The following is a 25461-nucleotide window of genomic DNA, read 5'->3' as shown; positions in this document are numbered from 1 at the left end:
GCTGTGCTACTGCTGGATTACAGCAGGGCGAGCGCGAGTGCCGTGGGGCTTTTGGAGGTCTCCCTTCGGTGGAGCCTCTCACCATCGCAGGTGAGAAGCAGAACAAGGACGAATGTCGTGGCATCTTTTGAGTGTCGTGGGATTATCGGGAGCTCCGCTTTGGCGGACCTACTCACTGCTGCCCAATAGCAGAACGAAGAACAGCGTTACGCTCCCCGCCCGCTCAGCGCAGCACAGAACCCCGCTACAGACAACGCCCAACCCGTCCCGCACCGCGGCGGTTGCGCATGCGCGCTGCTGCCCCTTCGCTCCGAACTACACTTCCCGGCCTGCACCGCGCCGCCTCCCCCCTCCCCCTCCCCACGCGCAAGTCACGCTGGGACTCGTGGTCCCCCCGCCGCGTTCTCCCGGTAGGCCCCGCGGCGCGCGGCGTTTAAACGAACGGCCGTTGCCCGACCGTGCGTGCCGCTGCTGGGCCGGGAGCGCCGCGCTATGGACCCGCGGGTTTACCGCTACGTTTGCCCTGGGCGCGTTGTCAACATCCAGCGCAGCAACGGTGGGCGGCGGAGGAAGGCTCGGGGGGCGGCGGGGGTCTGTGCCTCGGGGTTGGGCGGCGGCGTTCGCGGCTCCTTCCTGACTTCTTTCTTTCTTTCCTTCCAGGTCTGATCCACAAAGCGACGGTGAAGGAGGTGAACCTGCAGCAGTCCTCCGTGTCGGTGGAGTGGTGCGAGGCGGGCGTCGTCAAGGGCAAGGAGGTGAGGGGCCGGCGCTGCTGCTCTTAGCCGCTGTTCGGCACGGCGTTACGGCTCCGGCCGCGGGGTTTGCGGCGCGCAGGGCCGCTCTCAGCCCTGTATCGCCTGCTGGGCTGCCGTGCCCGGCCTGCCTGCACGGCCCTCCTGCACTCACCGCGGTCCCTGCTCTCCTGTTCCCCTGCACGTTGCTGCTCAGGCGCTGCCTCTGCCGGCTTCCAAGCCAGCTGCTGCGGTACCGCAGTCGCTTTCGCACGCGTGCCGTTCAGGGTTAGAGCAGCTGGAACGGGAGGGCTGCGGCCCTCGGCACTGCCCCGCTGCTGTGGAACGCTGCGGATTGTGATGGGACAGGCGGGGGCTGCACGGGCTCACGGATTGTGACCGCTGGGTGGGGCGGGCAGGAGGCACAGCTGGAGCTACATGGACTCGTTTGCGATCGTCGCTGAGAATGCAGGTGCTTTGGCTTGTGGATTAAATGCTGAACCCTTCATTTCCCCAGGTCTAAGTAGTTTATTTCAGTAAGCACGAGTCTGAAGTTTATTTCAGTAAGCGCAAGCACGCAGTCACCTCTTAATGCTCTGCCAGCGCAGAAGTCGCTGAGATTTACTAAGATTAGCCGTAAGAGATTAAAAGCACTTGATGGGCTTTGCCTGTCTTTTGTGCTCACAGAGCTGTCCTATGGCACCTGCAGAGCTGCGTGGTGTTTGGCAGATGAGGGTAAATGGCATAACCGGCACATTTCTTCTAGCACGGTTGGATGTGGGCTGCTCAATCAACTGTCGTCTTGCCCTTAAGGGCAGTTTTAACTTAAGGCTTGGCAAACGGTGGCTCAGGGTTGTTGGCCTGTCCTAAAAGAAGTCTTTAGCAGTGATATTTTACTCTGTCAGATCTTCCCTTTGCTCTTGCAGATTGAGATTGATGATGTGATAACAATAAATCCTGAGTTAGCAGAAGAGCTACCTACTGCAGAAGTGAAAGAGAACTTCCCTTTGCAAGAGAATGTAACCACACAGGTAAGTGCTTTAGTCTCCCCAGTGGCAGCAGCACACTTAAAACCAGGTCTTGGTGTTAATAATAGTCAGTCTTACAAGTTAGAGACATCTGACTCTGTGTTCTGTCTCACAGACTTCAATCAGAAGTCCTTGCTGCACTGATGTTGTTCTGTAGTGCTGCCCTATGTGCTCACGGCTTATTCTGGTTATTAATAGCTCTCGTTGTTTTCCAGATACAGAAGCGTAGATCAACTCTATCAAAAATTCCTGCTCCACGGGAAGGTGAGAAAAACATTGTTCTGTTACATCCCTGTAAAGCAGTGGTCTTCCATTGTGGCTGTAATAGTGCAGCGTAAGGCTGCTCGTTCAGGCAATGCTAAACACAGCATACCAGTATGTACCAATGCTTCACACTCCTGAGTGCAGAACCTCTGCCAACCAATTGCTCTCCTGTTCCTGAGAGCTGGGATTTCTTGATATGTTGCCCTTTTCTCCAGCACTGTTGTAGTTATTCTTTGGCGTGGCTTTAAACGTTGCTAGGAAGTTTGTGCTGCTGTGAGGTTTGAAGTTTTGGATGTAGCTTTGCAAGTGCTGCAAACAGGAGAAGCTAAGTGACAATTGAGCCAAAAAGGTGTCAAAATGACAATGGAAAGGGCAAGAAAGAAACAGCAGCATCAAATGACATCTCTTCAAACAGTCCCCATAGGCAGTAACTGCTCCTGGAGACGTTTCAGACCAGGCAGCTGAAGTGCTAGCTGGTGTGCCATAGCTCAGTCATCTTTGTCTGTACAGCGTTCTGAGCAAAGGCAGATGAGGAAAAAGTAGAAGTGCAGGGCTCTGAAGGCATTATTTTTCTTGAGGTGCTGGGAGTTAGGAAATTCACGTGTTTTTCACCTTTTTAGTTGGCTCTTGTTTTTGAGTTGCAAGTGACAGTGTTACAGGTCTATTTATAATAGAGTTGAGTGATGCTGATGTCGATTGACTGCTGATTTAAGAGTTCTCTTAACGTCACGGCTGGCCAAAACTTTTGCTTTTCTATGAGCTGTGAATGGCTGCACTTGTCTGGCCTTCTTGTTGTGTACGATGCAAGAGAAGGGAAATTAGTATTGGAAATCAACAGTACAAATCCCCTTGTACCTGAGAGAGAGGAGTAGTCCAAGAAACTCAATATGTCAAAAGTTGTTCTGTACTAGAGCATGCTGATCTTCCTCAAATGCACGGAACTCTCCATAGATCTTGTGAATTGGCAAGAAAAACGATGTGGCAAAGTAGTGATTATCCCCAGACAAATCAGTTAATGGACAGCCAGCTGGAAAAATAAAGGTGTTTTAATTCAGACATTGACTGATTGGGGGGGAGGAATGTCGTCACAGAGATTGCTGCCTTCCTGATGTATAAAATCTAATTACAAATTTGAAGCATTTGTTGCCTTTGCTTCTGGCACAGTCTTGTCCCTGATGACCTGCTCAGAGTGCTGCAGGGAAGCAGTTCATCAGTCATCAAATACTATCTATATTATAGTTGCACTATGTGAGTGTCAGGAAGTAAGTCTCATGCAAACTCTGTATTGCACCAATTAGGAAGCTAATGTTGACTTCAGGACTCGATCCTTAGACTAAACAAATCAAAGATCAGAAGGTGTCTGTCTCCTGCTCAGTCAAGGAAGTGAGAGAAGCAGTGCTTTTAGGATGAACTTGAAAGCAGATGATGTCCAAGTCCTGTGAAGCAGTCAGAATTTTAGAAGATGCTGTATGTTCTCGTGTACGGAAATGACTTGAATCAAACCATTTAGATGGAGCAAATCCTCCGCTGTGTATGCCTGCCCAGGAGCACTATCATGCACAGAAAAAGTGCTACTGAGTTTGTGATGAAATCAGGTCTGGGCACATCTGACAAAAGGGAATGGAATAACAGACCATCTGAGTATAATGAAACTGATTCTTTTTGTTCTTGAAGTTGCAGCAGTGACATCTAATGTCTCTGCACCTGAGCAGAAGATTGCAGGTAAACATTTTAACACATGAGCACTGAATTTCATGGGCACAATTGTAAGGAATTTGATCCAGAATTGAAGCTGAGATTTGTTTCACGTTAAGTGTTGTTTCCTTTGAAATCATAGTGATTAATTCTGGATAAATTCTTGTGATTGCTGGAGGTTAGTTCTGGTTTTCATAGCGCACTTCTATTTTTTCATACCAGATTTGCTTCCTTTACAAATCTATTGAGGTCTGTGTTCCTATCCCTTCCTCAGGAAGCTCTGCGAGTGGTTTGGACTCAATGAGAGAACAATACTCTAGGCATTCTCCATTGCCACATAAGATATTGTGATTGTGTAGAGTCCTCTAGCTGAAATTAGCATCGCTAAGCTGCCACTCCACTGTGGCACCACATGCTTTGTCTGTATTGGGCTTGGGTGCTGTGATGGGCGTGATCCAGCCCCTGACCAGTTTTATCTTTGGATGTGGAAGAAATGATTTTTATCCTGGCTTTCCTAGATACAGCTAACTCAATCTGTAGTCTGTAAAGCAAAATTAGTGGCATTGCCTCGGATAAATTCATTTTAAGCAGCTGCCAGATTGCAGTTCTGCTGTCACCATCAGTTAATTTGTAACCTGCAGGTGTGACACTTCAGAGGATTTTCCATTTGTCTGTGATGTAACTACCTCCTTTCTAGGTCTTAAGGTTTGGAACAGCCACATTAGCAAATCCCTGGTGGTATCTGGAAAGAAATTCACTGAAGCTGCAAATCTGGAATGAACTGTTAGTTTTTCTGTAGTGGTCACTTCTCACCCACCTACCTTTCCAGCATTGCTTTATCCTAGACTCTTTGCTAATGTATCAAATTTGGAAATGGTCTTTTTAATCACAGCCTGCACATCTGAATACATGACTATTTTCAAATGCCTGAGTGTCTGATATGTGGTGCTGACCTTGAATTTCTGTTTCCAAAGCCGTGCGTGGCCGCTCTAGGATGTCTGTCATCACAGAATCTCAGCACAACCTCCAGGAAAATGAGATGGGAGTGGATCCCCGTGCTTCTACACAAATAAGAAACAACTTGGCAGTTCCTGGTGAGTAGAGAAAGAACCTAGAGAACTGTTGATATGAAGCAACGTGCTTTTTGTGTATTTAATTAGGTAAACTACCTATCTAGGAATAGGAGCGGCCCCTACCTCTTCACATATAAAGCAAGAGGGGGAGGTCCAATGCTATGTAAATATCCAGGGCTTCTGCTTGAAGGAGTTATCAAGGGACTCGGGAAACAGTGTTGGTGATGAACAGCGTGCTTCCTTAACCAGACAGCTGCAGCAGGTCTTGTGGTTCAATGTGGTACCTACTTAACAGCATCAAGTAGTATTCACAGGGCAAGCAGGAAGCAAAGTGCCTTAATACTGCTGACAATAGGCTCTGACTACACTGGTAGTAGTTCTACATCTTCTGGTTGAGTTAAGCAGGAACTTGAGCCTGCTTGAGTTATTGTGAAACTGTAGTTATCTATCTCGACCAGACCTTTTCCATGAATAGTTGTGGGTATGCCTCATGAATTAAGTTTTCTGAAGATATTCAAATAGGAGGCTTGATATTATCTTCTTTTCTAGCTGATGTGGCATTGATTTATAGCTTTGAATAAAATCTGGATTTTAAAGTAACTATTTGCAGGCAGGCTTTAGCTTATTCTCTGAACCAATCCAGAATCAGAGCTGAGGAATATCTGAGGTCTGTAAGACTTTACAAATAACAAATAGTTCTTGATCTATGGGTTCCACTTATTATCTTTGGTCTGGCTTCTTTCTGCAGCTGGCCGAACCAGGGCTAGTAGGCTGCGCTGTGCTCCAGAAATTGTGCTTCCAAATGGAAATGGCATTACAGAGGATAATCTGCCTTCTGCTAGAATAAGCTCTTCACAGAGCCCAGGTACCAGGGAGCAGTGGGGTACCAGGGAGCAGTGGCTGAGAACTGATTCACCAGTCAGTGGTGCATCACTGTGCTACTTCGTGTGCTTCTAGGCTGGCACTTTGGAAAGGTGGCTTTGGCAGTAAGACCAGATGTCTTAAGTATTTTTATGATAAATGTGTAATTCTGCCATAGTGATATCTCCTTAGAAATGCTGTCCTTAGAGTGATGGGGTGGTGTAAAATGTGTTTAAAACGTAAGGTGGAAATTTAATTAAAGGACATGCTTTCATTTTTATCTAGTTCGGAGAAAATCTAACATCGTGAAAGAGATGGAGAAGATGAAAAACAGGAGAGAAGAAAAGAGAGCTCAACTTAGTGAAATCAGGACAAAACGTGCACAGGTATAGTACTGTACCAGTAAGGGGGATACTGTAGGATAGCATATTGTGGTAGTTGAAACCAAAATGTATTTTGGATGGGCTTTGTTCTTAATTCTTCCTTTACTACAGCTTTGATTCGAGTTTCAGGATGTTCTCAATATCATAGCTGAAGTCAATTATTTCTAACTGTTTAGTTGATTGTGTTCAGTATGCTCTGGGGATATAAATATATTGCTATAATGGGTTAATTACCTTTGTCTCTTTTGGTTTCTTTACATGTAGGAAATCGACAGCAGTTGTCCGAACTGGGAGTTTGCACGGATGATCAGGGAATTCAGAGCAACTTTAGACTGCCAGCCAATATCCATATCTGACCCAGTAAGGAAATCTTGAGGCTACTGACTGCAGCACAGACTGTTTGACTTATTTTGTACTGAGCGTTTTAGCATATGAGCAAATTAGTGCATCACAGCTCCTGGGAAATCCTGAGCATGTTGTGATCCTGAGGCACCTGGTGGTAAACGCGAGGTCACTAACCTGTCCAATTTAGGATAAGCTGCCTTGCATTAGTTTGCATAGGGCAATGTCAGAGAGATTGTCCTTTGAAGATTATCGTGCTGTGTTTTGTGTGTAACATCAGTATTTTTTTAGAGCTTGTAAATGTCAGTGTGTATTACATAGTGGCTTGGTTTGTTTTATATATAGGTATGAATAAATAGACTATTACCCTGTAATGTAGTGTTATCATAGACAAGTTGTACAGTGAGTAACTTTAAACTACGTCAAAAAGTAAGAGAGCAGAAGTTAAGGTCAAATTACAAAAAGCAGGCTCAGCAGAGATCTTCAGCAAATTTGGAGATAGTGTTGTCTAATACTTGAGAACAAGCAGTCTTTGCCTAGCTAAAGCCTTGCTAGTCAGTGAAAAATGACAGCATCAAGTCCAAACAAATAGGTGCTGACTACTATAGAACACTAGGTGGTTTCTGTACCTCCATCTGACAAAGCTGAAAACCAACTACTGCTGCATGACAGAAGATGAACTTGTCATCTTCTACTTTCCGCTTCCATTAGTGGGGTAGGCACCTCTCCAAACTCAACTAATATGCAGCTGTACTGCCTATGTAGATAAGTTTATTACATCAGTGAAGAACTTCAGATCCTAAAATACATCCAGAGGTAAATTAAAATAAGTTTACCTGAGCCTGGCTGCAGTATTAATATCAGGTCTTGCTGGACAGCTGTCCAACAGCTGAATATGTTATTGATCCTAGTACAGAAAGTTTGGGGTACTTCAGCATAGGAGCGTTTCTGCATGATATGTTGAGTATGCTACTCAAAGGCAAATTGCTCATAGTGTTCCTTCTGCATCTGACGGACCTCAAGACTTTACTGTGTGAGTTGTACTCTGCCTCAGCACCTCTCAGAAACAGTGTCAACAAAAGTTGATGTGAGGGAGCATGAAATTTTTCTCTAACTCCTAAGTAGGTGAAACAGGGACGTAATTACTTGTTTTCCTAATTTTTTCTTAGATAGAAGAACACAGAATTTGTGTGTGTGTTAGGAAGCGCCCCCTGAATAAACAAGGTGAGTGTACTGACAAAGCAGCTCTGATCTGGAGCAGTTTGACATGGCTCATTCATGTTAAAACGGAGTCTCTTTTCTGTCAACAGAAATAAACAAAAAGGAATGTGATGTGATTACTGTTCCAAGCAAGTGTGTCCTGTTGGTGCATGAGCCAAAGCAGAAAGTGGACCTAACAAAATACCTCGAAACCCAAACATTTAGATTTGACTTTTCATTTGATGAGTGTGCTTCTAATGAAATGGTATACAGGTAATGCTTTCTTCTCATTGGAGAGGCTTTCAAGATAAAAAGCACTGAGCTATGGTGAGGTGACAGCCTGGCTTAAACTGCTACCTGAAATAAATATAAAATTCCTTTGTGGAGGAAACCGAAGAACTAAAAATCCTAACACAGTTTTTGCATGGCCTTGTTAATTATCTAAGGATTTGCTCTGATTTGCTTTGGTGGGAAAACTGATGAAGCAGGACGTGAAATGCTTGCCTTAACTGTCTCAATACCTTCTGAATATCCAGGTTCACTGCTAGGCCTCTTGTACAGACAATCTTTGAGGGTGGAAAGGCAACGTGTTTTGCATATGGTCAGACGGGCAGCGGCAAGACGCATGTAAGTTTTTCTTTTCCAATGAATCAAATTTTCTAGCTTTAGATAAAGTATGTTGAAGTTCTTTGTTATAGGATTGTACGAGGAGCTTGGATCTTGAGGGTTTGTCAGAAGCTGTTAATACTTTCAGTTGTTAATCCTCCTTTTCTGTAGCTTTACGTATTTCTTCTGGAGTTGTGAGGGAAATCATGTCTTGTTCCTCCAAGAGGAAAAACTCCTTTGAACTCTGATGGAGTAGCCAGCACTCCAGAGCCTTACAGGCATTTAACTGACACTTTGCATGGTCCAAATCTCCCCTCTAAACTGACAGGGAAGCAGAAAATAACTTAGTTGTATTGCTGTAATCATCTCATTCACATCAGACCATAAACATGATAACTTCCTAGTATGTTCTTGGGATTAAAATCAGGTTGCCTGCTTTGCTTTTGAGCTGCACCTTACTTTTGATGGTGTTTTCTCTTAATAGACTATGGGTGGAGACTTCTCTGGGAGAGCACAGAATGCCTCAAAGGGCATATATGCTTTTGCATGTAAGTTGATTCTTTAGATATGAAAATGAAATTCATGCATGCTTTTCTTAAATGGATATGCTTTGTTTTTATAGGATTATTTAAAACATTTCTGGTAAAAGATGCACAGAGTAATTAAGTTCTGATTAATAAGTGGGGCTGTTTACAGCAGGAGGTACAACTGTTTTTATTTTAATTTCACAAACTGTATTTCCATCCAACATGTAGCCTTCTAGATCTGCCTGCTATTTCACACTTATCAGAAGACAGTTGCTTTAGAGAGATTAAATCTTCTAGTTTAATGTTTGCTGGACTGAACTGTTTAATTTTGATTAATTCTGCTTTGCTTTTGCCTCAGCGTAAGGAAGGTGTTTGAACATACCTGACTTGAATGCAACAGAATGTTACTCACTTCTCATATAAAGTTTGTTATACAGAAAGCATATGAATGTGGTTTATGCTCCTTCATGCATTAGAAGGGGGGGGGAAAAAAAAAGCACATACAAAATGTTCTCAGGAAGCAGGTGCTTATTAGCCCCTCCTTGATATAATGCCTAGAAAGTACACAAACTCTGTTCTACTTTTCTTATAGAAAGGCATATTGTGAAACTGTCAGTGCAGCAAGTTGGTTGAAGTTCAACCAGAGGGTCAACTGTTCTGGTATATCATCTCCAGCAGCATGAAAGTGTTGTCTATGTTCCCTGCAGGAAGCATTTCAAACAAATACTTGGCTTTTGCAGGCCTGTCCAAAGCAATAACAGATTTTGATGTTGCCCACATCAGGGGGATGTGTGCAGTTTTTACTTACACTGATCTTGTTAGATCAGCAAGAGTTGCTGTCTGCAGGTAATATTAGCAGTAGAAACATCCATATCCCTGTTTTTAGTTTCTGGATGACAATGCTGCTGAAACTGGCTTCCAGATGGTAGCACGTCACTAACTGTTTCATTACAATTTGCTTAGGATGGCTGTCATTAAGCTGCTAGTCACTGCTTTTATGGCTAGTGATGTTCAGCAGTAGTTCAAGTAGCAACTAGGACATGTTTTAAACTAGTTAACTAAGTTCCTGTCTTCCTTCACCAGCACAAGATGTCTTCTTTCTTCTAAGCCAGCCCAGATACAGGAGTCAGGACCTGGATGTCTATGTGACTTTCTTTGAAATATATAATGGAAAGGTAAGACTTCTTGTTTTCTTTTAATGCTGGCCTGACTTTGGCTGTATGTTTCACATGTAAATTTAATTCAGCTACTTTTTTTTATAGTCTGTTAAGCCTCTGTTAAATGTGGTGTTCCTGTACTGCTCTCTGTAAAGCCAGTACAGGCTACCTGCAAGGAGTCTTTGTTCAAATTTGCCTCAATCTTATTGCCTGAATGTAGGTGTTTGACCTCTTGAATAAGAAGGCAAAGCTTCGAGTCCTGGAGGATGGCAAGCAGCAGGTTCAGGTTGTTGGTCTGCAAGAGAAACAAGTCAGCTGTTCTGAAGATGTCATCAGAATGATTGAGATGGGCAGTGCTTGCAGGTTTGATGCCTTAAAACAACAAGAAAGCAATCATGTCTTGTACCTCTGTCTGCAAAAAGTGATGCTGGTAGCTGGTGCTTGGATTTCAAACAAGGAGCCTGTTCTTCCCAGTAGCAGACAGGCACTGATGTGCACCTCTGCATGAAAACAAGGGGGTTACAAAATGAAGGACTGGCAGGCATGGACTTAGTCTTCCTTCCATAGTGGCCACATGTTCACACCTCTCCAGAAGAGAGGAAACATTCACATCGAGGGGCAGCCTTTCCCTTACGTCACATCTAGGAAGCAGGTAGATTCCAGTTCAGAAGTATCAGCTAGTATACTGGAGCATAAATTGCTCCCTGAGAGCGTGTAAGATCAAGGAAGAGCAGCTGGCATCAAGCTGTAGTTGCAAAAGTACTTAAGATGAACTGCAGGCCACATAAGCTGTTCTGATAGCAGCAAAAAGGCTACATGTCATTTGAAGATCTTTAAGGAATCCTTGAGAGAAGGTGCTGCAGCCCAGCTGTAGGCTTGGCTGCTCAACTGGGCAGGCCTGGCTGCAGACTGTGGTTGGGGCATCTCTAACATTGCACTGGTATGTCTTTAATCAGGGGGTTAAGTTCTGTATTAACATGTCTTAGCTGTCTAATAAGATATACCTGCTATGGAAATATTACTTGGCCAAGAAGAACTTCTTGGCTGCTGTATTACATTGCATATGCAGATATGTGCATCCTGAAAGCTCATCTAATGCTCTGCTGTGCATCCTTCTTTGGGTGGTGTTTCAGCCAGGGACTGTTTAATGCTTCAGACTCCTGCCTCCCTCAACAATATTTCAGGGCAACCCCCTTCTCTCTTCACCTGGGAGCATGGCTGTGGGTGGGACTACAAACCTGCCAGCCCTCTTAGGGAACAAATGGTAGTGAAAGTCACAGTGAGGTTTATGGTGTGGCAGACTCCAATCCCTAGCAGTGACAGGCAGGAATCATAGAATTGCTAAGGTTGGAGAAGACCCACAGGATCATCCGGTCCAACCATTCACCCATCACCAATGGTTCTCATTAAACCACATCCCTCAGCACAACATCCAAACGTTCCTTGAACAAAGGAACAGTTGCACAGCAAGAGGCTAAGCAGCAAGCCAACTTGGCTGGAGAAAGGTATTAACAATGGCTGCAGTGTGCTAGCACAGCTAATGTTTAGAGGCAGGAAAATGCTGGGCTGAAGGTATTTCTTCCAGCTCTAGATGTGTATGAGATATTATCAATCAGGAAGTTATTCTTATGTGTGCTGGCTGAGTTGAGCTGGGCAGCATGAGAACGGAAGTGATTCCATAATTCATGCAAACCTGAGGTACTGTTGTGTGGGTTAAAGAACTTAATTAATTAAATGGCTGCAGGTCTTCTCTAATGCTATTGGGACCTTTAAATCTCCAGCGATGCAGTTCTGACACTTGTTTGCATCTTTGCTGTAGGACATCTGGGCAGACTTTTGCAAATGCTAGCTCTTCACGGTCACATGCCTGCTTCCAAATCATACTACGTCAGAGAGGGAAATTGGTTGGCAAATTTTCCTTGGTGGATTTGGCAGGAAATGAGAGAGGTGCAGACACATCTAGTGCTGATCGACAGACACGAATGGAAGGTGCAGAAATCAATAAAAGCTTGCTGGCTTTGAAGGTGAGCTATAGCTCAGAGAGCAAATAGTGTTAATCAACACAGGATTTTGTTCAACTTTGAGGTTATCTACTCTATTTCTTTCCAGCATGAGGGAAAAGAATAGCCAGAAGGATCTTAGTTTTGTATTTTAATAACCCTGAAAATGCTATGTATTATAATTGCTCTTACTATGTTTCCAGGAAAGCAGTCTAGTTGTATAATCTTATCAAGTCTAATACTGGCACAGCCATTTTAATCTTCATTCAAGTTGTCTTGCTTTTGTGTTTCTGTTGTTTTCTACATATGGTGGCTATCAGGTATCCTGTGACAGTCAAATATGTGGAGTATACTTAGAAGGCTACGAAGCATGTACAGAGCAATAGAGATGACTCTTCTCCAGCCTGCTGGTGGCTGTAGCCTGCAGAGCTGCTTAAGAGATGCAGATACTACACTCACAAGTGTTGTCTCTTCTTAGGAATGTATCAGAGCTCTAGGCCAGAACAAATCTCATACTCCTTTCCGTGAAAGCAAGTTGACCCAGGTGCTAAGGGACTCTTTCATAGGAACGAACTCAAGGACCTGTATGGTAAGTATGTTTGTGATACAGTTAAACCCACTCACTGTTTGCAGGTGTTGCAATTTGGCCGCATAGCTGCATGCTCCTCTTCTAGAAGGATGGAATTTTGGTGTCAAATCTTCAGTGAGCTTTGCTCTAGCCTCAGTAGGAAAAAGGCAGCATGAGTCATTTTCACATAGTGGATCTACATTAGTGCATAGCGTGCTCTCAAAAAGCTTTACTTCCTAGGAAGTTGCAGCACCACGGGTGCACAAAAAGTCAGTGGAAAACTGGATGCAGTCACTGGCATGCTCCATAGGAGCCGTACAGAAAAGACTTGACCATGCCTTAACTCTGACCCTTTTCCCTAACGTGTCCCAGCTGCCTAATGAGATCTGTAGGGCCAGTAGCTTGAGCAAAAGGCAGATGTGGAACTCACTGTGGCTTTCTGTTTGCAGATAGCAATGATTTCTCCAGGCATGAGTTCATGCGAGTACACCTTAAACACACTGAGATACGCTGACAGGTATGACTTTCTGACTTAGGGATTCTACTATTGATGCAGAATACGTTTTGACTGCTCTGTCTTCTTTCTTCAGAGGAAGAGTGGCTCGTGTTAGACTTCTACCTACCCTATTTTTTGTAGGAAGTATTCCTGGATGGTGACCTCTATCCATAGTGTGCACTAAGAATATGGCTGCTGTATTATACATAACCCCACAGATGATGCAGAACACCTCTAGGTGTTTACTGTGGACTTTAATATGAGCGAGTAGGGTATGATACCATGGAGACTTTGAATGAAATCCAAAGAACTCAGAGAAGTCAGGTGCTTAGTAGCAAATGGTGGGAGTATGGATTTGAATGCCCTATGGTTGGTCTTGGGCACCTGTAAGACAGGTGCCAGATCTCCAGAGTTCCCTGGGGGTCTTGCTGAACCCTGGAATGCCTGTGAAGAGCAGCCTTTACATCTCTCTGGTGAGACGACAAGTGAAAAAGGATAGGCAGACTCTGGCTGCAGGGAAAGCAGTTTGTATTTTGAGTCTCAGCATAACAGCTAAAGAAATAGCTAAACCCTTCCCTCTTTCAGTAGGGTCAGTGGTATTTGAATTTTCCCTTGCTGATGCTGTATCATGTGGCTCTATGCTGTGGCTGCAGAGCTTGTGACTTTTGTCCTATGTTAACAATATAAAACTTGCATACTTCAGACTTGGTAGCTTTCTTTCATTTATGTCATAAAAGGCTTCTTGGTCCCCTCCTTAGCAGGAAGAGAACACTCCAGAGAAAAGTCATAAACATTCAGGAGCACAGTGAATCTTCACAGGTTTGGTTCAGGATTGAAGTTGCTCTTTTTGTGGACAGTCATTCCTGATCACCTGAAAGCACAAGACAAAATGAAGCATCTGACTTGCACTGTGCTTTGCTTGCACCCACTGGCTTCACTGCTGGTGCACAAGGCAAGTTCAGGCCACAGGAAAGGGAATATGTAGGCTGAAACTCACTTGAAAATATGAAGCTGAAGCTAGTAAGTGGAAAGAAGTATCTAGCTGATGCTTGACATCTACTTCTAGTTCCATATCATCAGCCATGAATTCTGTCCTTATGACAGACCTGTTCTAGCATGGAGGGTTTTTGGTGGTTTTCTTTCTTTGAAGGAGGGAAGGAAACCATCTTATTCCTTTTTCCATACTAAGTCCTTTTAGTTGATTGTGGCAGACAAGCTGATGTGTCCCTGTGAAAAGCTTTACTGGCAGTTAGTATTGTGTACTTCCTCACTTCTCTTCAGGAGAGGTCCTAGCTTGATATGGCTAAACTGGATGTGGAAACAAATATCTTTCAGCTTTCTTTCTCACAGCCCTCTGGAGCTTCTGTCTATGTGGGCTTGTTCCAGGTGTGATAATGTGTGGAATTTCTTTTAATAAAGCCAAATGGTTTTTGCTGAGCACTGATGGATTGCAGCAGCTGTTTTGTGATACCATAGCCCTGAAATTGCTGAAGGATATTAAGTGGCAAATATTCTTGTTGCAGGGTGAAAGAGCTGAGTCCTCATAATGGAGGTGGTGAAACACAGAATCAAATGGAGATTGAGAATGAGGAAACAGAAATGAGCGGAGGAAACGTAGGTCTTCAATGCAGTGTATGTCTGTGCAGTGGGCTGAAAAGATCTCCAAGCTGGAAACAACTTGCTGTTCTTACATGAGCTGTTTTCTTGCAGCTGTCCAAGGATGAGGAGGAAGATCTCTCTCCCCACCTGTTTAGTTTCCGTGAAGCTATGATTCAAATTGGTGAACGGGAGGAGAAGGTTGTAGAACAGCTTCGAGAACTGAGACAGGTAAAGAGGCAAGCCCAGCTCAAGATGCCTTCTACATATTGACAGCAGCTTGCCTTGCCTGAACCCAGTGCTAGTGGGTAGGCCATGGGCTGTAATTAAATGGTATTATGTTTCCCTTACTGCCAGCTTTTTTTCCTGTGGTTTCCTGCCCAACAGGTTAAACTGGGGAATTCTGGTGCTTGCGGCCAGCCAGTGCCTGTCTCCTCCACCTATCAACCTCCATCTGCTGCTAATGAGCATAGACTGATAAAGCTGTCTGTAGAAGCTCAGCTCTGTTGATTTGGTGTGCCAGATGTATTGAAACTTCAATTTCTAGAAAGTCAGTTTCTTACTATGTTCATTCTTGTAAATACAGAAAATGACAACTGAACTTGACTACCTCCTGGGAATCGCAGAACAACCAGACTACGACCTTGAGATGTTTGTGAGCAGAGCTAAGTACTTCATAGAAGAGAGCTCAAGAAACTTTCTTAGTGCCAGAGGTATGTCAATGCTTTTTGAGATAGTGTCTACTCAGGAGGTGTAGTTTTTAATCTGCACTTTCACTAACCTTATTTTTTTAAACTCTGAAGTAACACCAGCATATCTTATATCTCTGATCACTTTCTGAGGTGATCACCAGGCTGGACTGGTACTATTGTCTGCACTTTTCAAAGTAAAAAGGGCAGCAGCCAAACTGCTGAGTGAAACAGCTGGGCCAGGGAATTCAGTTTTCAGATCAGTAACCCTGTCACTCCTCTCTTCCTTTACAGAAACACTGGATGCTCTGGAAGCAGCCATGCAACTAGAGGAGCAAGCCAGCAAGAAGATAAGAAAGCAGAGGCATCAGTAAATACAGCAAAACCTGGTTTGCAAGCAATCTTCTGTATGTCTTGCATGTTTGTTGGTGGTTTGTGTAACTACTATTAAATGCAGTAGGGTGCCTGAGAGAAGCAAACACGGCAGCCTATCTCTCTTTGTCTTGTATCAGGGTACTCTGTAGAGACTGCTAGAAACCTCCCCTTCAAGGCCTGGGGGAGAAGAGGGCTGAGAGTCTGCTAGATATGTTTCATATCTGGTCCTTTATTAATGACAATGGACTTCTATTAGAGAAGTAGATACACATATATAACTTTCTAATGTACGTGTAACTTTGGATTCCAGATGCGCTTGAAAACACTGCAAAACTTTTCTAGGAAGAAAATGGACTATATGTAATTGTTTAAAAAAAATAATCAGTATTTTACAAAGTTTTTTTTTTCAATTAAATAAAAGTTCCTGTATTTAATTAACTTCAATCTTAAAACATTTCTTGCTGATTTTGCTAAAGTCTTAACAGTCCCTGAAGACTGTCTAGTGCTGCAGAGGTACCCTAATTTCTTGGAGTAGTTTTATTTGTGAAGTCTTTACACTTGTAATGTTTGCATAAAAATAATTTAAAATAAATGTTCTCTTTTAATTGAGATCCTGTGGTGTAGAACTTGCCAAGCAAGGGGGAAACAGGCACACTCTAAACAAACCTCCTCTACTTCAGTAAAGCTCAATATGTTTCAGTGAGTGGATCAGCTCTTTTTAGCAGCAGGCAGGTAAGATCCTGTTGCTCCCTTCCACGTAAGTAGTTTGCTCAGGCTTGAGCAGTAGCCTAGGATGTTACTTTGTATGCATATTCTTTGGGCTCGGGGAAATAGTCAACATGCTGCCTAAAAAAGCTGTGTTCAACAGTCCATTAAAACCTATATTTGAGGGCAGAAGAGTAAAGCTGCTACTAGCTCAACTGTAGCAAGTTGGGATCAATGACCCTTGTGGGTGGCCTGGGCCAGATAGCCCCACACAACTTATTCTCTGGCGGTGAGCAGGTACAGGGCCAGGATGGAGGAGGACAGACAAATATGAGATAAGTGATGCTGCTGGGTGCCTCGTACATGTTCAATTCATTGTAGGGATTATCTCCAGAAGGACAAAACAACCCTGCAAACTCCAGTTCCAGTGTGTAGACATACAAATACCAGAGTACACAAAGACCAATCTATCTTTACTCCTTCTTGCTCTAGACCCCAGCCCTGGTCTCCTGGGCTGCCTTCTACCCCAGATTGTTTCCTTTAATTTCAAGGGGAGATACTAGTCCAAAACCAATGGGGCTTTTAAGTGACTGAGCCCAGTGCTATGCCTACCTTCTGCAGATTGCATCTTTGCCATGTCTTTGGGGCTGTCCACTGGATTGGAGGCCAATTCTTCAGCCTGGACTGGATCTATTTTTGTGTACCAGGTCTCAGGGCAGTCCTGGAAGAGGCAGCAATAGCATTAGGCTATCTTGTAGCACCTGATGCAGCATAAGAAGATAGTAGCACAGTGAGAATGAAAGGGCTGTTGGGCCCTGCTGAGTTTAAACTAAAGCACAAGGCAGTTCCCTTGCTCAGTCCTGCTGTTTCTGGTGTTACTACTCTTGGCTATATCTAGCTTTGACCAGGGGTAGCTTGTGGTAAAACAGGAGGGACCTGGGTGCAATGAAAAAAGTGCCTTTCTCTGGACAAAGTATGAATTAGTGCTCTGTATCCCCACTCCAGGAGCTAGAGGCAGGAGGGTCCTGGTTTTGCAGGAGCTTGAGTCACCTCTTGCCACGTTCTGACACAGAGATCCTGCTGTTGCAGAAGTAGCAGGAGTCTGAGATCCATCCTTGCTCTCTTCTGTGTTTCATCTAGAGTAATGATCTTCTTGACCACAACCTGAAGGTGAACACTTCTCCAAGGGGGATTTGGTTCATTTCTGGGCTAACTCTAGATGGGATTTTTTTTTTTTCTGTGATCACAGTCCCCTACACCTCTGCAAAACAGATCAAGCTCTCCCAGTGCCACTGATAAACTGTTAGGGAGGCATGCTTACCTTAAAGAGCTGGAACAGTGTGTCCCCTACTGCCTTCCTTACATGCTCCTCCACAAAGGGATACATGCGAACAAAATACTGCAACAGAACAGAGAGTGAGTGTATGGGGATAAGGGATGTGCATGCATGCATGTGTGTGGAGGTAGGACTGTGTGTACAGTGTGGCTCCAGGTAACCTCAGTGTTACGTGCCAGTTACTGCCTCAGCCATCTCCTTTAGCTTCAGTGCTTCTGCCAGCGCTTATTGAACACACCAAGGGGGAACCTGTTGGTCCTTGCTCTAAGCCCTACCTTATTTCACTCTGCTGTCCCCCAGTGCCAGCTCACTGATAAGAGGAAGGGTGTTTGCAGCAGCACTGTCTGTGTCTCCTCAGGTGAATGGTACACTGACCCTCTGCATTACAAGATAGGTCACACTGAGTAACCTGATTCTCAGCTGTCCCTCATTCTGTATCTTTCCTACTGCTCACAGTATGGTCCTTCCTCTTCCCAGTCATCGAAGATCTGTGCTGAGGCAGCCAAAGCTCTTTAAGAAGCACCAGCAGGACAAAGTAGCCTGCTTATAATTCTGTACTGGTGTCTAGCTCCAGGGAAACTACCTTGGTTAACTCATTGTGTGCCAACCCCCAGGGCAAGCTGCAGAGTAGAACAGGTGTGTGAGGATGAACATTAGCTTCCCAGTACCCTCTTTGTGGTGGCTGGCAGGAGGGATGTTATTTCCAGTTATTTCCAGAACGAAGTGCCACTCCTGCCATTGTGAAGTCTGTCTGCTGTGCTCAGAAACAAACAAAAACCTCACTAAAACAGTGCAGGGAGCCTTTCTGTTCAAGTGTTCTGTAAAGAAACTGATTGCTATGATGTCATCCATTGTATACCCTCACACTCACCTCCAGGGAGATGCTGGCATTTCTCTGGCTGAGTGGATAATCCAGGTTCCCCACCGCAACCATCAGGCCGTGCACCACTTTCAGCTGGATCAGCTCTTCAGCCACTTCTGCTGACTCCTTGGCTAATACGCTGCAATAAGACAGGCCATCAACCTCTACCCTGTGCAGGGGAAGGGGCACGCAATACATTGAGCCTGGCCCTCTTGGTACAGACCTGGTGTGATCTCCATGGAGGCACCAGTGGACAGAAGAATCTCAAACATTTGACTAAGTATGGCTTGTCAACCATTTAGTGGGTTTTTGTTTGTTTGTTTGTTTGCTGAGAAACAGTTATTTCATTATTGTCAGGAGCTTCCTGGTGCATATTACATTCTACAAAGTTTCCTGCATGAATGTGAAGAACCCAGGGCTCAAAGTGTAACCACCACCAATGTCATTGCTTTTGTGACTGTGTCTCTGTACCCACTAAACTCATCTGCTTTTGCAGGATTTTTTTTCTGCCATCTGCTTTTGCAGAAGTGTTCTCATAGCACTATCTTGTGGACACTGCAGGAAATTCATAATAAATGCACAGACTTTAGCACAAGCAGCCAAATGTAAGGATTCTGTGGTCAATCATAGGTACTACATTCTTCCATTGGGTGGCTGATGTCTCTACCAGAGACTCACTGTCTTCCAAGTATTTTTTTTTTCCTAAAATCTGACCAAAATCCCCCTCTTTTAGTTTAAAGCCATTCCCCCTTGTTCTATCACTATCACACTGTGTAAAAAGTTGGTTCCCCTCCTGTGTATAAGCTCCTTTCAAGTACTGGAAGGCTGTGATTAGGTGTCCCTGGAGCCTCCTGTTCTCCGGGCTGAACAAACTGAGCTCCCTCAGCCTTTCTTCACAAAAGAGGTGCATCTTTGCCGCCTCCTCTGGACCCACTTCAACAGCTCTGCATCCCTTCTGTGCCGGGGGCCCAGGCCTGGACACGGTGCTCCAGATGGGGCCCTACAAGGGCAGAGAAGAGGGGGGACGGTCCTCTCCCTGCTGCCACCCCTGTTGATGCAACGCAGGGTACAGCTGGCCTTCTGGGATGCAGGAACACAACGCTGGCTCATGTCCAGCTTCCTCTCCACCAGGACCCCCAAGCCCTTCTCTGCAGGGCTGCTCTCAAAGAGTCTGCACATGTATCTGCGATTGTCCCAACCCAAGTGCAACACGCTGCACTTGGCATTGTTGAACCTCATCAGGTTCTTGTGTGTCCACTTTTTGAGTCCGTCCAGGTCCCTCTGGGTGGCATCCCTCCCTTCTACTGCATCAACTGCACCACTCAGCCTGGTGTCACCAGCAAACTGCTGAGGGTGCACTTGATCCTGCTACATGCTTCCAACTCAAAGGGAGATGTTTCTCTGGACCCCCCTGCACGTTCCTGTGGGTTTTGCTCCAAGTCTCCTTACCCGATGGCTTTAGCAGCAGCTGCCTGCTGAACGTGGGCCAGCGTCGGCTCCCTCGGGGGCAGCATTGGGTCTGCAGGAGGGAACGACGCTTTGACACATTTACAAGACGCGAGAAGGGAGGGGAGGCCGTACGGTGCCACAGGCACAGCCCACGCAGCCGCTGCGGTCTGCCGGGCCAACGGCTTTTACCTTTGGCTCGTGCTTTCCTCCCGGGCGGGGTCAGCAGGGCCACCAGGCCGGGCAACAGGGCGGGCGGGGCGCGCCGGGACGCGACAGCGAGCAGCAGCTGGACGGCTGGGGGAACAGGGACAGCTGTGAGCACGACCGCCAGGCTAACAGCTACTAAGCACCGCTCCCTACTTCATTCTGTTATTAACCACAACAAGGATAGCTCCGCCGAAGCGGAGCCTCAAAAAATTCCACGACACTCGTGTTTGTTCCTCTCCACGGAAATCTTTAGTAAAAGGCGAAAGATTTATACGATCTGAAGAGAAACCAGAGTATAACCTGAAGTTCTCCCGGCCCCTTGGCCACTGCCTGCCCGCGTCCCTGAGCACACGGCGACCCGCCCTCCGCCGCCCCACTCGGCACAGTCCGGCGCGGCACAGCCCGGCCCTGCATCGCACCGCACCGCATCGCCCCGACCGATCCCGGCGGCCGCTCAGGCGCGGGGCGGCGGAGTCCGGCGGGGCGCACGGGGCCGCGCGCTGCACGCTGGGTATGCTAATGAGCCGCATGCTAATGTGATACGCCACGCCCCCACGCTCAGAGGAGGACGGTGCCTCGCGCCGCCAAACGGAACGGCGGGGGCGGACCCATAGAGCGGCGCGGGCGGGACTCGGGCTGTGCCGGCAGCGGGGCGGGGCGCGGCTGTGCGGAGAGCGGTGTGCCGGGCTGTGGGCCGCACGGGGTCAGCACAGAACAGCGCGAAACAGACCTAAAAGCAGCCAATGAAAGGAACTCGGAACGCTCCGCCGCCAGTAGAAGCCGACTTAGCTCAACCGAAAGTTTCATTCTGTCATTAACCAGCACAGGGACAGCTCCGCCGAAGCGGAGCCTCAAAAAATTCCACGACACTCGTGCTTGTTCCTCTCCACGGAAATCTTTAGTAAAAGGCGAAAGATTTATACGATCTGAAGAGAAACCAGAGTATACCGCCTCCTCTCCCGGCCCCGTGCCCACTGCCCGCCCACCTCCCTCAGCACACGGCGATCCCCTCCCGCCTCACTTCTCCCGCCCCTCCCGGCCCCGCACTACCCCGCCCCGCTCCCGGCCCCGCACAGCCCCGAGCGGCCACCCGGGAACGGCGGCGCAGCGCAGCGCTGTCGGTTCGCACTGCCGCGGTGCACGCTGGGTATGCAAATCAGACGCATGATAATGAGCCGCATGCTAACGACCGCCCACAGAGCTCCGCGCGGACCGGCCCGCCCCCCACCCCGGGCCGATGGGACGGCTCGTACCTTCGTACTGCACCTCGGGGTGTGTCGTGCCCAGTGCTGCCAGCAGCGGCGCCACTCCAGCCGGCGGAGGCTCTTCCAGCAGGTCCTGGGGGACAAGGGCGGGTTGAGGAGGCAGGTGCGTGCAGTGCTCCCCGCCGTCCCCCTATGGGCAGGGGGCAACCCCAGCTAGTGCTGCGAATGGGGCCGGGCCTTTCTCTCTGGCATAACTGCGGGCTTTCCAACCCCTGGGGGCACCCTTTGCCTCCACCGCTCACCTGCATGCTGCGCAGTGTCTGCAGAGCCAGCTGCTGGGCGTGGGGAGAGCCGCAGGGCAGCACTGCCAGCAGGCCGCTGTACACTTGGTTCTGGTACTTGGGGTTGCCGCGGCCCAGAGAGTCCAGCAAAATCTGCACCTCATCCCGAACCTCTGCCGAGCTGCAGGTGGCCAACAGCTCAGCAAGGGATTGCACGCCTGCATGGAGAAAAAGGTGCTAAGTTGCATGCCAGCAGCAGTGCTAAGGATTCCCCTGCTGCTCCACCTCTCTTGGAGAAAGCTATGACAGCGGGTATCACCCTATAGCCACCGGCAACACGAGGCATAATCCCAACTACAGAGCAATAAAGGGTGTTTGGCTTCTACCATCCAGGAGAAAAAAAGAACAGGAAAAGATATTGTACTGTTCTTTCCAAAGATATGTGCCACAAAAGCCTCAGCCTCCAGCGGGGAAGGCTGGGAAGGTTTGCAGTAGGCAGCCGCGGGTAAGAATAGAAACTGTTGTGTGATTTTTGCTGTAGCGGTTGTGAGCAGCGGGGCAGCAATAGTGCATCAAAAGAAATGACTGTAAAGGAAGCGAGCTCATTAAAAACGGAGAGAGCGGATGAAATGTGACTGCTCAACAATAGCTGAGCTCTGAGCTCCCTCCAGCCAGCCCAGTGCCGCAGCAATCTGCTGTCCAGCAGCAGAGGAAGGAGTGGCTCTGTGCTGCAAGCAGCCCTGGGGCCAGAGGTCAGGGAGAACATCCTTGCCTGAATTAGGACAAAGCGCAGGTGGACACGCCGCCTACCATAGCTTTCACAAATGAGCTCCTTGTACTTCCTGCCAGCGTCTGCGATGAGCTGAAGCAGCTTTACAGACTCCCTTTTGTCCTCTTCGTTCAGGTGGTTCAGCCCTAGTATTTCCAGGAGCATCAAGACGCCTCCCATCTCCAGAAATTCAATAATGTATCTGCGGCTGCACGGATGGAGGGACAAAGCCAAAAACGTCACCTGCTTTGGAGCACATCTTCCCGAGTGAGCACACCTGACTGTAGCAGCACGATGGCACCTGGACACTGAACACGAGGCACCTGAGGCTCAGCTAGGACAGCTTTACTGCCACTATGTCACCACCTACAGCTTTACCCCGTGCTCATTTCAGATGCTAAACCACAGGCACAGAAAATCCCATCTCTGCGCTCAGGCTTCCAGCATGCTCTTTCCACACCGTGCCAATGACCCAGTGGTTCTGGAGGAGGACAAGCTGTGGATTTGGATTCGAGAGCTTCTTATTATAGGAAGCCACAACCCCATTGCCTGCACACACCTTCCCCACAGCAGCTCTCAGGCAGTGACATTCTGTACTCACCCACTTGCAGCAGATAAGAAGATGCCGATGGACTTGAGCAGCTTGTTGATGCATGTGCTGTACATGTAGCTGTTTGATAAGGCTAAGGAGAGAATTACAGACTGTCTCAGTGTTCCCCGGGCAAGTCTGGCAACGTGGAGGTCTGAACCTGGTTACTTTCTTTGTTAGAGGGAGCACTGACCTTCCTCTCAAAGGCATGCAGGGGTTCCTGGTTCTAGGTTCCTAATCCTAGGTCCCTGAGAGACAGGCTGTGTGACTTTCCCTTCAGTTCTATCTTGAGATAGCTGTTGTTTTTTTTCCCCCCTCCGTGCAGCTGGATCTTTATACAAAAGCTTATTCTTCATACAGTATTTTTTTTGGTAGAGAACTTTCCCTTCCTCTCCATCCCACTACCATGTGCCACCTTTGGCTTTCCAAGCAAACAGATACGTCACCCTCAGCCATGCTGCCAGGCGAGCCAGAAACAAGCTGGCTCCCTGGGAGAACTCCAGCTCCAGCTCTGGTTCTGTCTTGCCAATATTGCTTCTAATGAAGTTGTCCAGGATGTGGTTTCGAGCAACTCTGTGAGCACTGTCCCATTCTTGCAGGAAAACCATGAGCTTCTTGATGGCCTCCTGCTCTTTGACAGATGTCATGATCTCTTCTGCCTAGAGAAAAGTGAGACAAATGTTTAATAAAGGTCTTAAAGGTAGGGAAAAAAATCTGTATTAAGGAACTACCATCATATTGAAGATCTCTGGAAAATATTAGTATTAAAACATTTACTAGCCATTAATTATATCTCATTTTCCTTTATACTCATACGTTATCTTCTCTGCTGTGTTAGCACAGTCATTTCGATGTTACTCATTCTCCCCTCTTTGGTTTCTTGCTAGACTCACAACAAGAACACTACCTCCCATATCTGACCTACCCAAGAGTAAGCAGGGTGACATGAGGGCATAGGTGTGGATTTACAGGGAGCGACAGGGTCAATGGTCAATGCCTGGTAGTGCAGCATGCTCTCCTGTGGGTGCACTGAGCTGTTTGAAATCCACTCCAGCAGGACATGCTTGGCCTTGGCAAAGGGAGAGTGCCTGGGGACCTTTGGCACGGAGGACTTTAGCTCTGTTTTGTTGTTGTCTAATTTCTCTGGGCTTATTCTGAGCTTTCAGTGGTGCATCCTGAAAAAGCTACGGATATCTGAAATAATAAGAACTTCATGGAAGGAGGCAGGAGATCCAGAAACACCCCTTGTCCGCACCGCCTTCAATCCCATAAAGCAACCCGCACTTTACCAAATCACTCTGCCACGCTTTTATTTCAGTATGAAATCCCCCCAACCCACCCTGACAAACGTGAGAGTGCACTCAGCGGGGGGTGACGTCCCCATGACACGCACCAAAACTAACCTCCTACTGCTGTTACCTGAAGCTGCCTGAAAACAGTAACCGGGAGCTGGAAATGCATCTTGGCGATGGGAAACAAACCAACAAAGGCTTCAGAAAGTTGGCTAAGAGGACCGAGAACTGCGATGAGATGAAATTTCATGTGGGAATTAACGGCCTGTGCTCTGCAAAGAGCCCGTGCCCTTGGCAGGGCGTTCTCAGGATCTCCTTTGTGGGGAAGCAGGTTGCAAATAAATCCATTCTCCCAAAATAGTTGTGATTGAAAGTGTTATTAGCCATAACAAATGTTAGTGCTGACAGGAGAATGGCCTGCTAGGGGGCCTCTGGTGAAACAGTCAAGTGAAAGTCATATTTCACATTATTGCAAGCCTTTTCCTGTGATTTACAGAATATTTGTGAAACATTACTTGCGAGGCATGTGATTGATATGGGGAGAGCAGCCGCCGAGCAGGGGGAGCCTGCATTTCACAGGGACCGCCTGCATGAAATTTACAGTCCCATAAAGAGCTCCTCTGTCCTCAGCAGAGATCTCGTTAAAAGAACTTTACAGTCTGAAACGTCCCAAAATTGATTCTAAATGAACGTTTCTGTATTTATGTTGGAGGTGGCGCCGCTATAACGCTGTCCTGTTTTAAAGCCAGGCTAACGGCGGCCTGAGGACGTGAGGGCTGTGGTGACACGGAGGGCCCGCCCGCCAACCCATGGCAAAGAAAAAGCGGGCTTAAAAAAGGATGACGTCAGTCCTCTGGGTCTGTCAGTCCCTGGCTGCTATCGTAACAGCCCCTGCTGACATGATAGCCGTTAATTCAAAATACCCTGCAAACGCACCGGAATATTTTAACGACCGCCTCCACAGCCCGCCCCACGGCCCCTCACCCCGGCCCCAAGGCCCTCACCTTCCCGCGATGGGCGGACACCCGGCGGAATAACTGACATCGCAGCTCAGCCAATCGTCGCCCGCCACGGCCTTCTCTCGGACCAATAGGCGAGAGATTTCTCGCCCGGTAGGCGGGGCGCCCGACCCACGGCGGTTGCTAAGGGCGCGTTTCTACGGAAGTGGGAGGCGG

General features: G+C 47.1%; 2 protein-coding genes, 1 long non-coding RNA gene and 2 other non-coding genes across 22 annotated transcripts; 2 read left to right on the top strand and 3 right to left on the bottom strand.

Moving 5' to 3' along the window:
- The first annotated feature begins 396 nt into the window (after positions 1-396).
- Positions 397-16200, top strand: KIF2C (kinesin family member 2C). 12 transcript variants are annotated; one of them, XM_046944852.1, is made up of 22 exons: positions 397-556; positions 661-755; positions 1658-1762; positions 1975-2023; positions 3704-3745; positions 4693-4812; positions 5540-5656; positions 5938-6038; positions 6300-6395; positions 7547-7601; positions 7688-7850; positions 8114-8204; positions 8668-8731; positions 9794-9885; positions 10088-10230; positions 11687-11891; positions 12346-12456; positions 12885-12952; positions 14455-14545; positions 14642-14758; positions 15114-15240; positions 15511-16200. In XM_046944852.1, exons 1-22 carry the CDS (start codon positions 493-495, stop codon positions 15588-15590), a joined length of 2196 nt encoding a protein of 731 aa, XP_046800808.1. In that variant the 5' UTR covers positions 397-492; the 3' UTR covers positions 15591-16200. The 12 variants fall into 12 exon arrangements, with proteins under 12 accessions (XP_046800808.1, XP_015146778.1, XP_422422.4 ...); XM_015291292.4 differs by having other exon boundaries at positions 3698-3745; XM_422422.8 differs by having other exon boundaries at positions 3698-3745; positions 14455-14563.
- Positions 1759-25321, bottom strand: C1orf228 (chromosome 1 open reading frame 228). 7 transcript variants are annotated; one of them, XM_004936721.5, is made up of 13 exons: positions 25291-25321; positions 24414-24514; positions 23436-23653; positions 23007-23075; positions 22447-22613; positions 21658-21854; positions 21404-21488; positions 20133-20237; positions 19944-20013; positions 18504-18633; positions 17618-17695; positions 16909-17017; positions 1759-3050 (listed from the first exon to the last, which is right to left on the bottom strand). In XM_004936721.5, exons 2-13 carry the CDS (start codon positions 24453-24455, stop codon positions 2914-2916), a joined length of 1407 nt encoding a protein of 468 aa, XP_004936778.3. In that variant the 5' UTR covers positions 24456-24514; positions 25291-25321; the 3' UTR covers positions 1759-2913. The 7 variants fall into 7 exon arrangements, with proteins under 7 accessions (XP_004936778.3, XP_040561308.2, XP_046800811.1 ...); XM_040705375.2 differs by lacking the exon at positions 1759-3050 and adding an exon at positions 13443-13802; XM_046944856.1 differs by lacking the exons at positions 1759-3050; positions 24414-24514 and adding an exon at positions 13443-13802.
- Positions 20333-20447, bottom strand: LOC112532942. Its single transcript, XR_003076579.2, has one exon. It is a non-coding gene; the product is annotated as a U5 spliceosomal RNA (small nuclear RNA).
- Positions 20982-21096, bottom strand: LOC112532941. Its single transcript, XR_003076578.1, has one exon. It is a non-coding gene; the product is annotated as a U5 spliceosomal RNA (small nuclear RNA).
- Positions 21382-24646, top strand: LOC107054058. Its single transcript, XR_001467979.4, has 2 exons — positions 21382-21518; positions 22541-24646. It is a non-coding gene; the product is annotated as an uncharacterized LOC107054058 (long non-coding RNA).
- Positions 25322-25461: the final 140 nt, after the last annotated feature.

The sequence above is a fragment of the Gallus gallus genome, chromosome 8 (assembly GCF_016699485.2).
Source record: "Gallus gallus isolate bGalGal1 chromosome 8, bGalGal1.mat.broiler.GRCg7b, whole genome shotgun sequence".
NCBI classification, from domain to species: domain Eukaryota; kingdom Metazoa; phylum Chordata; class Aves; order Galliformes; family Phasianidae; genus Gallus; species Gallus gallus.
This window is presented reverse-complemented; position numbering and strand designations above follow the sequence as displayed.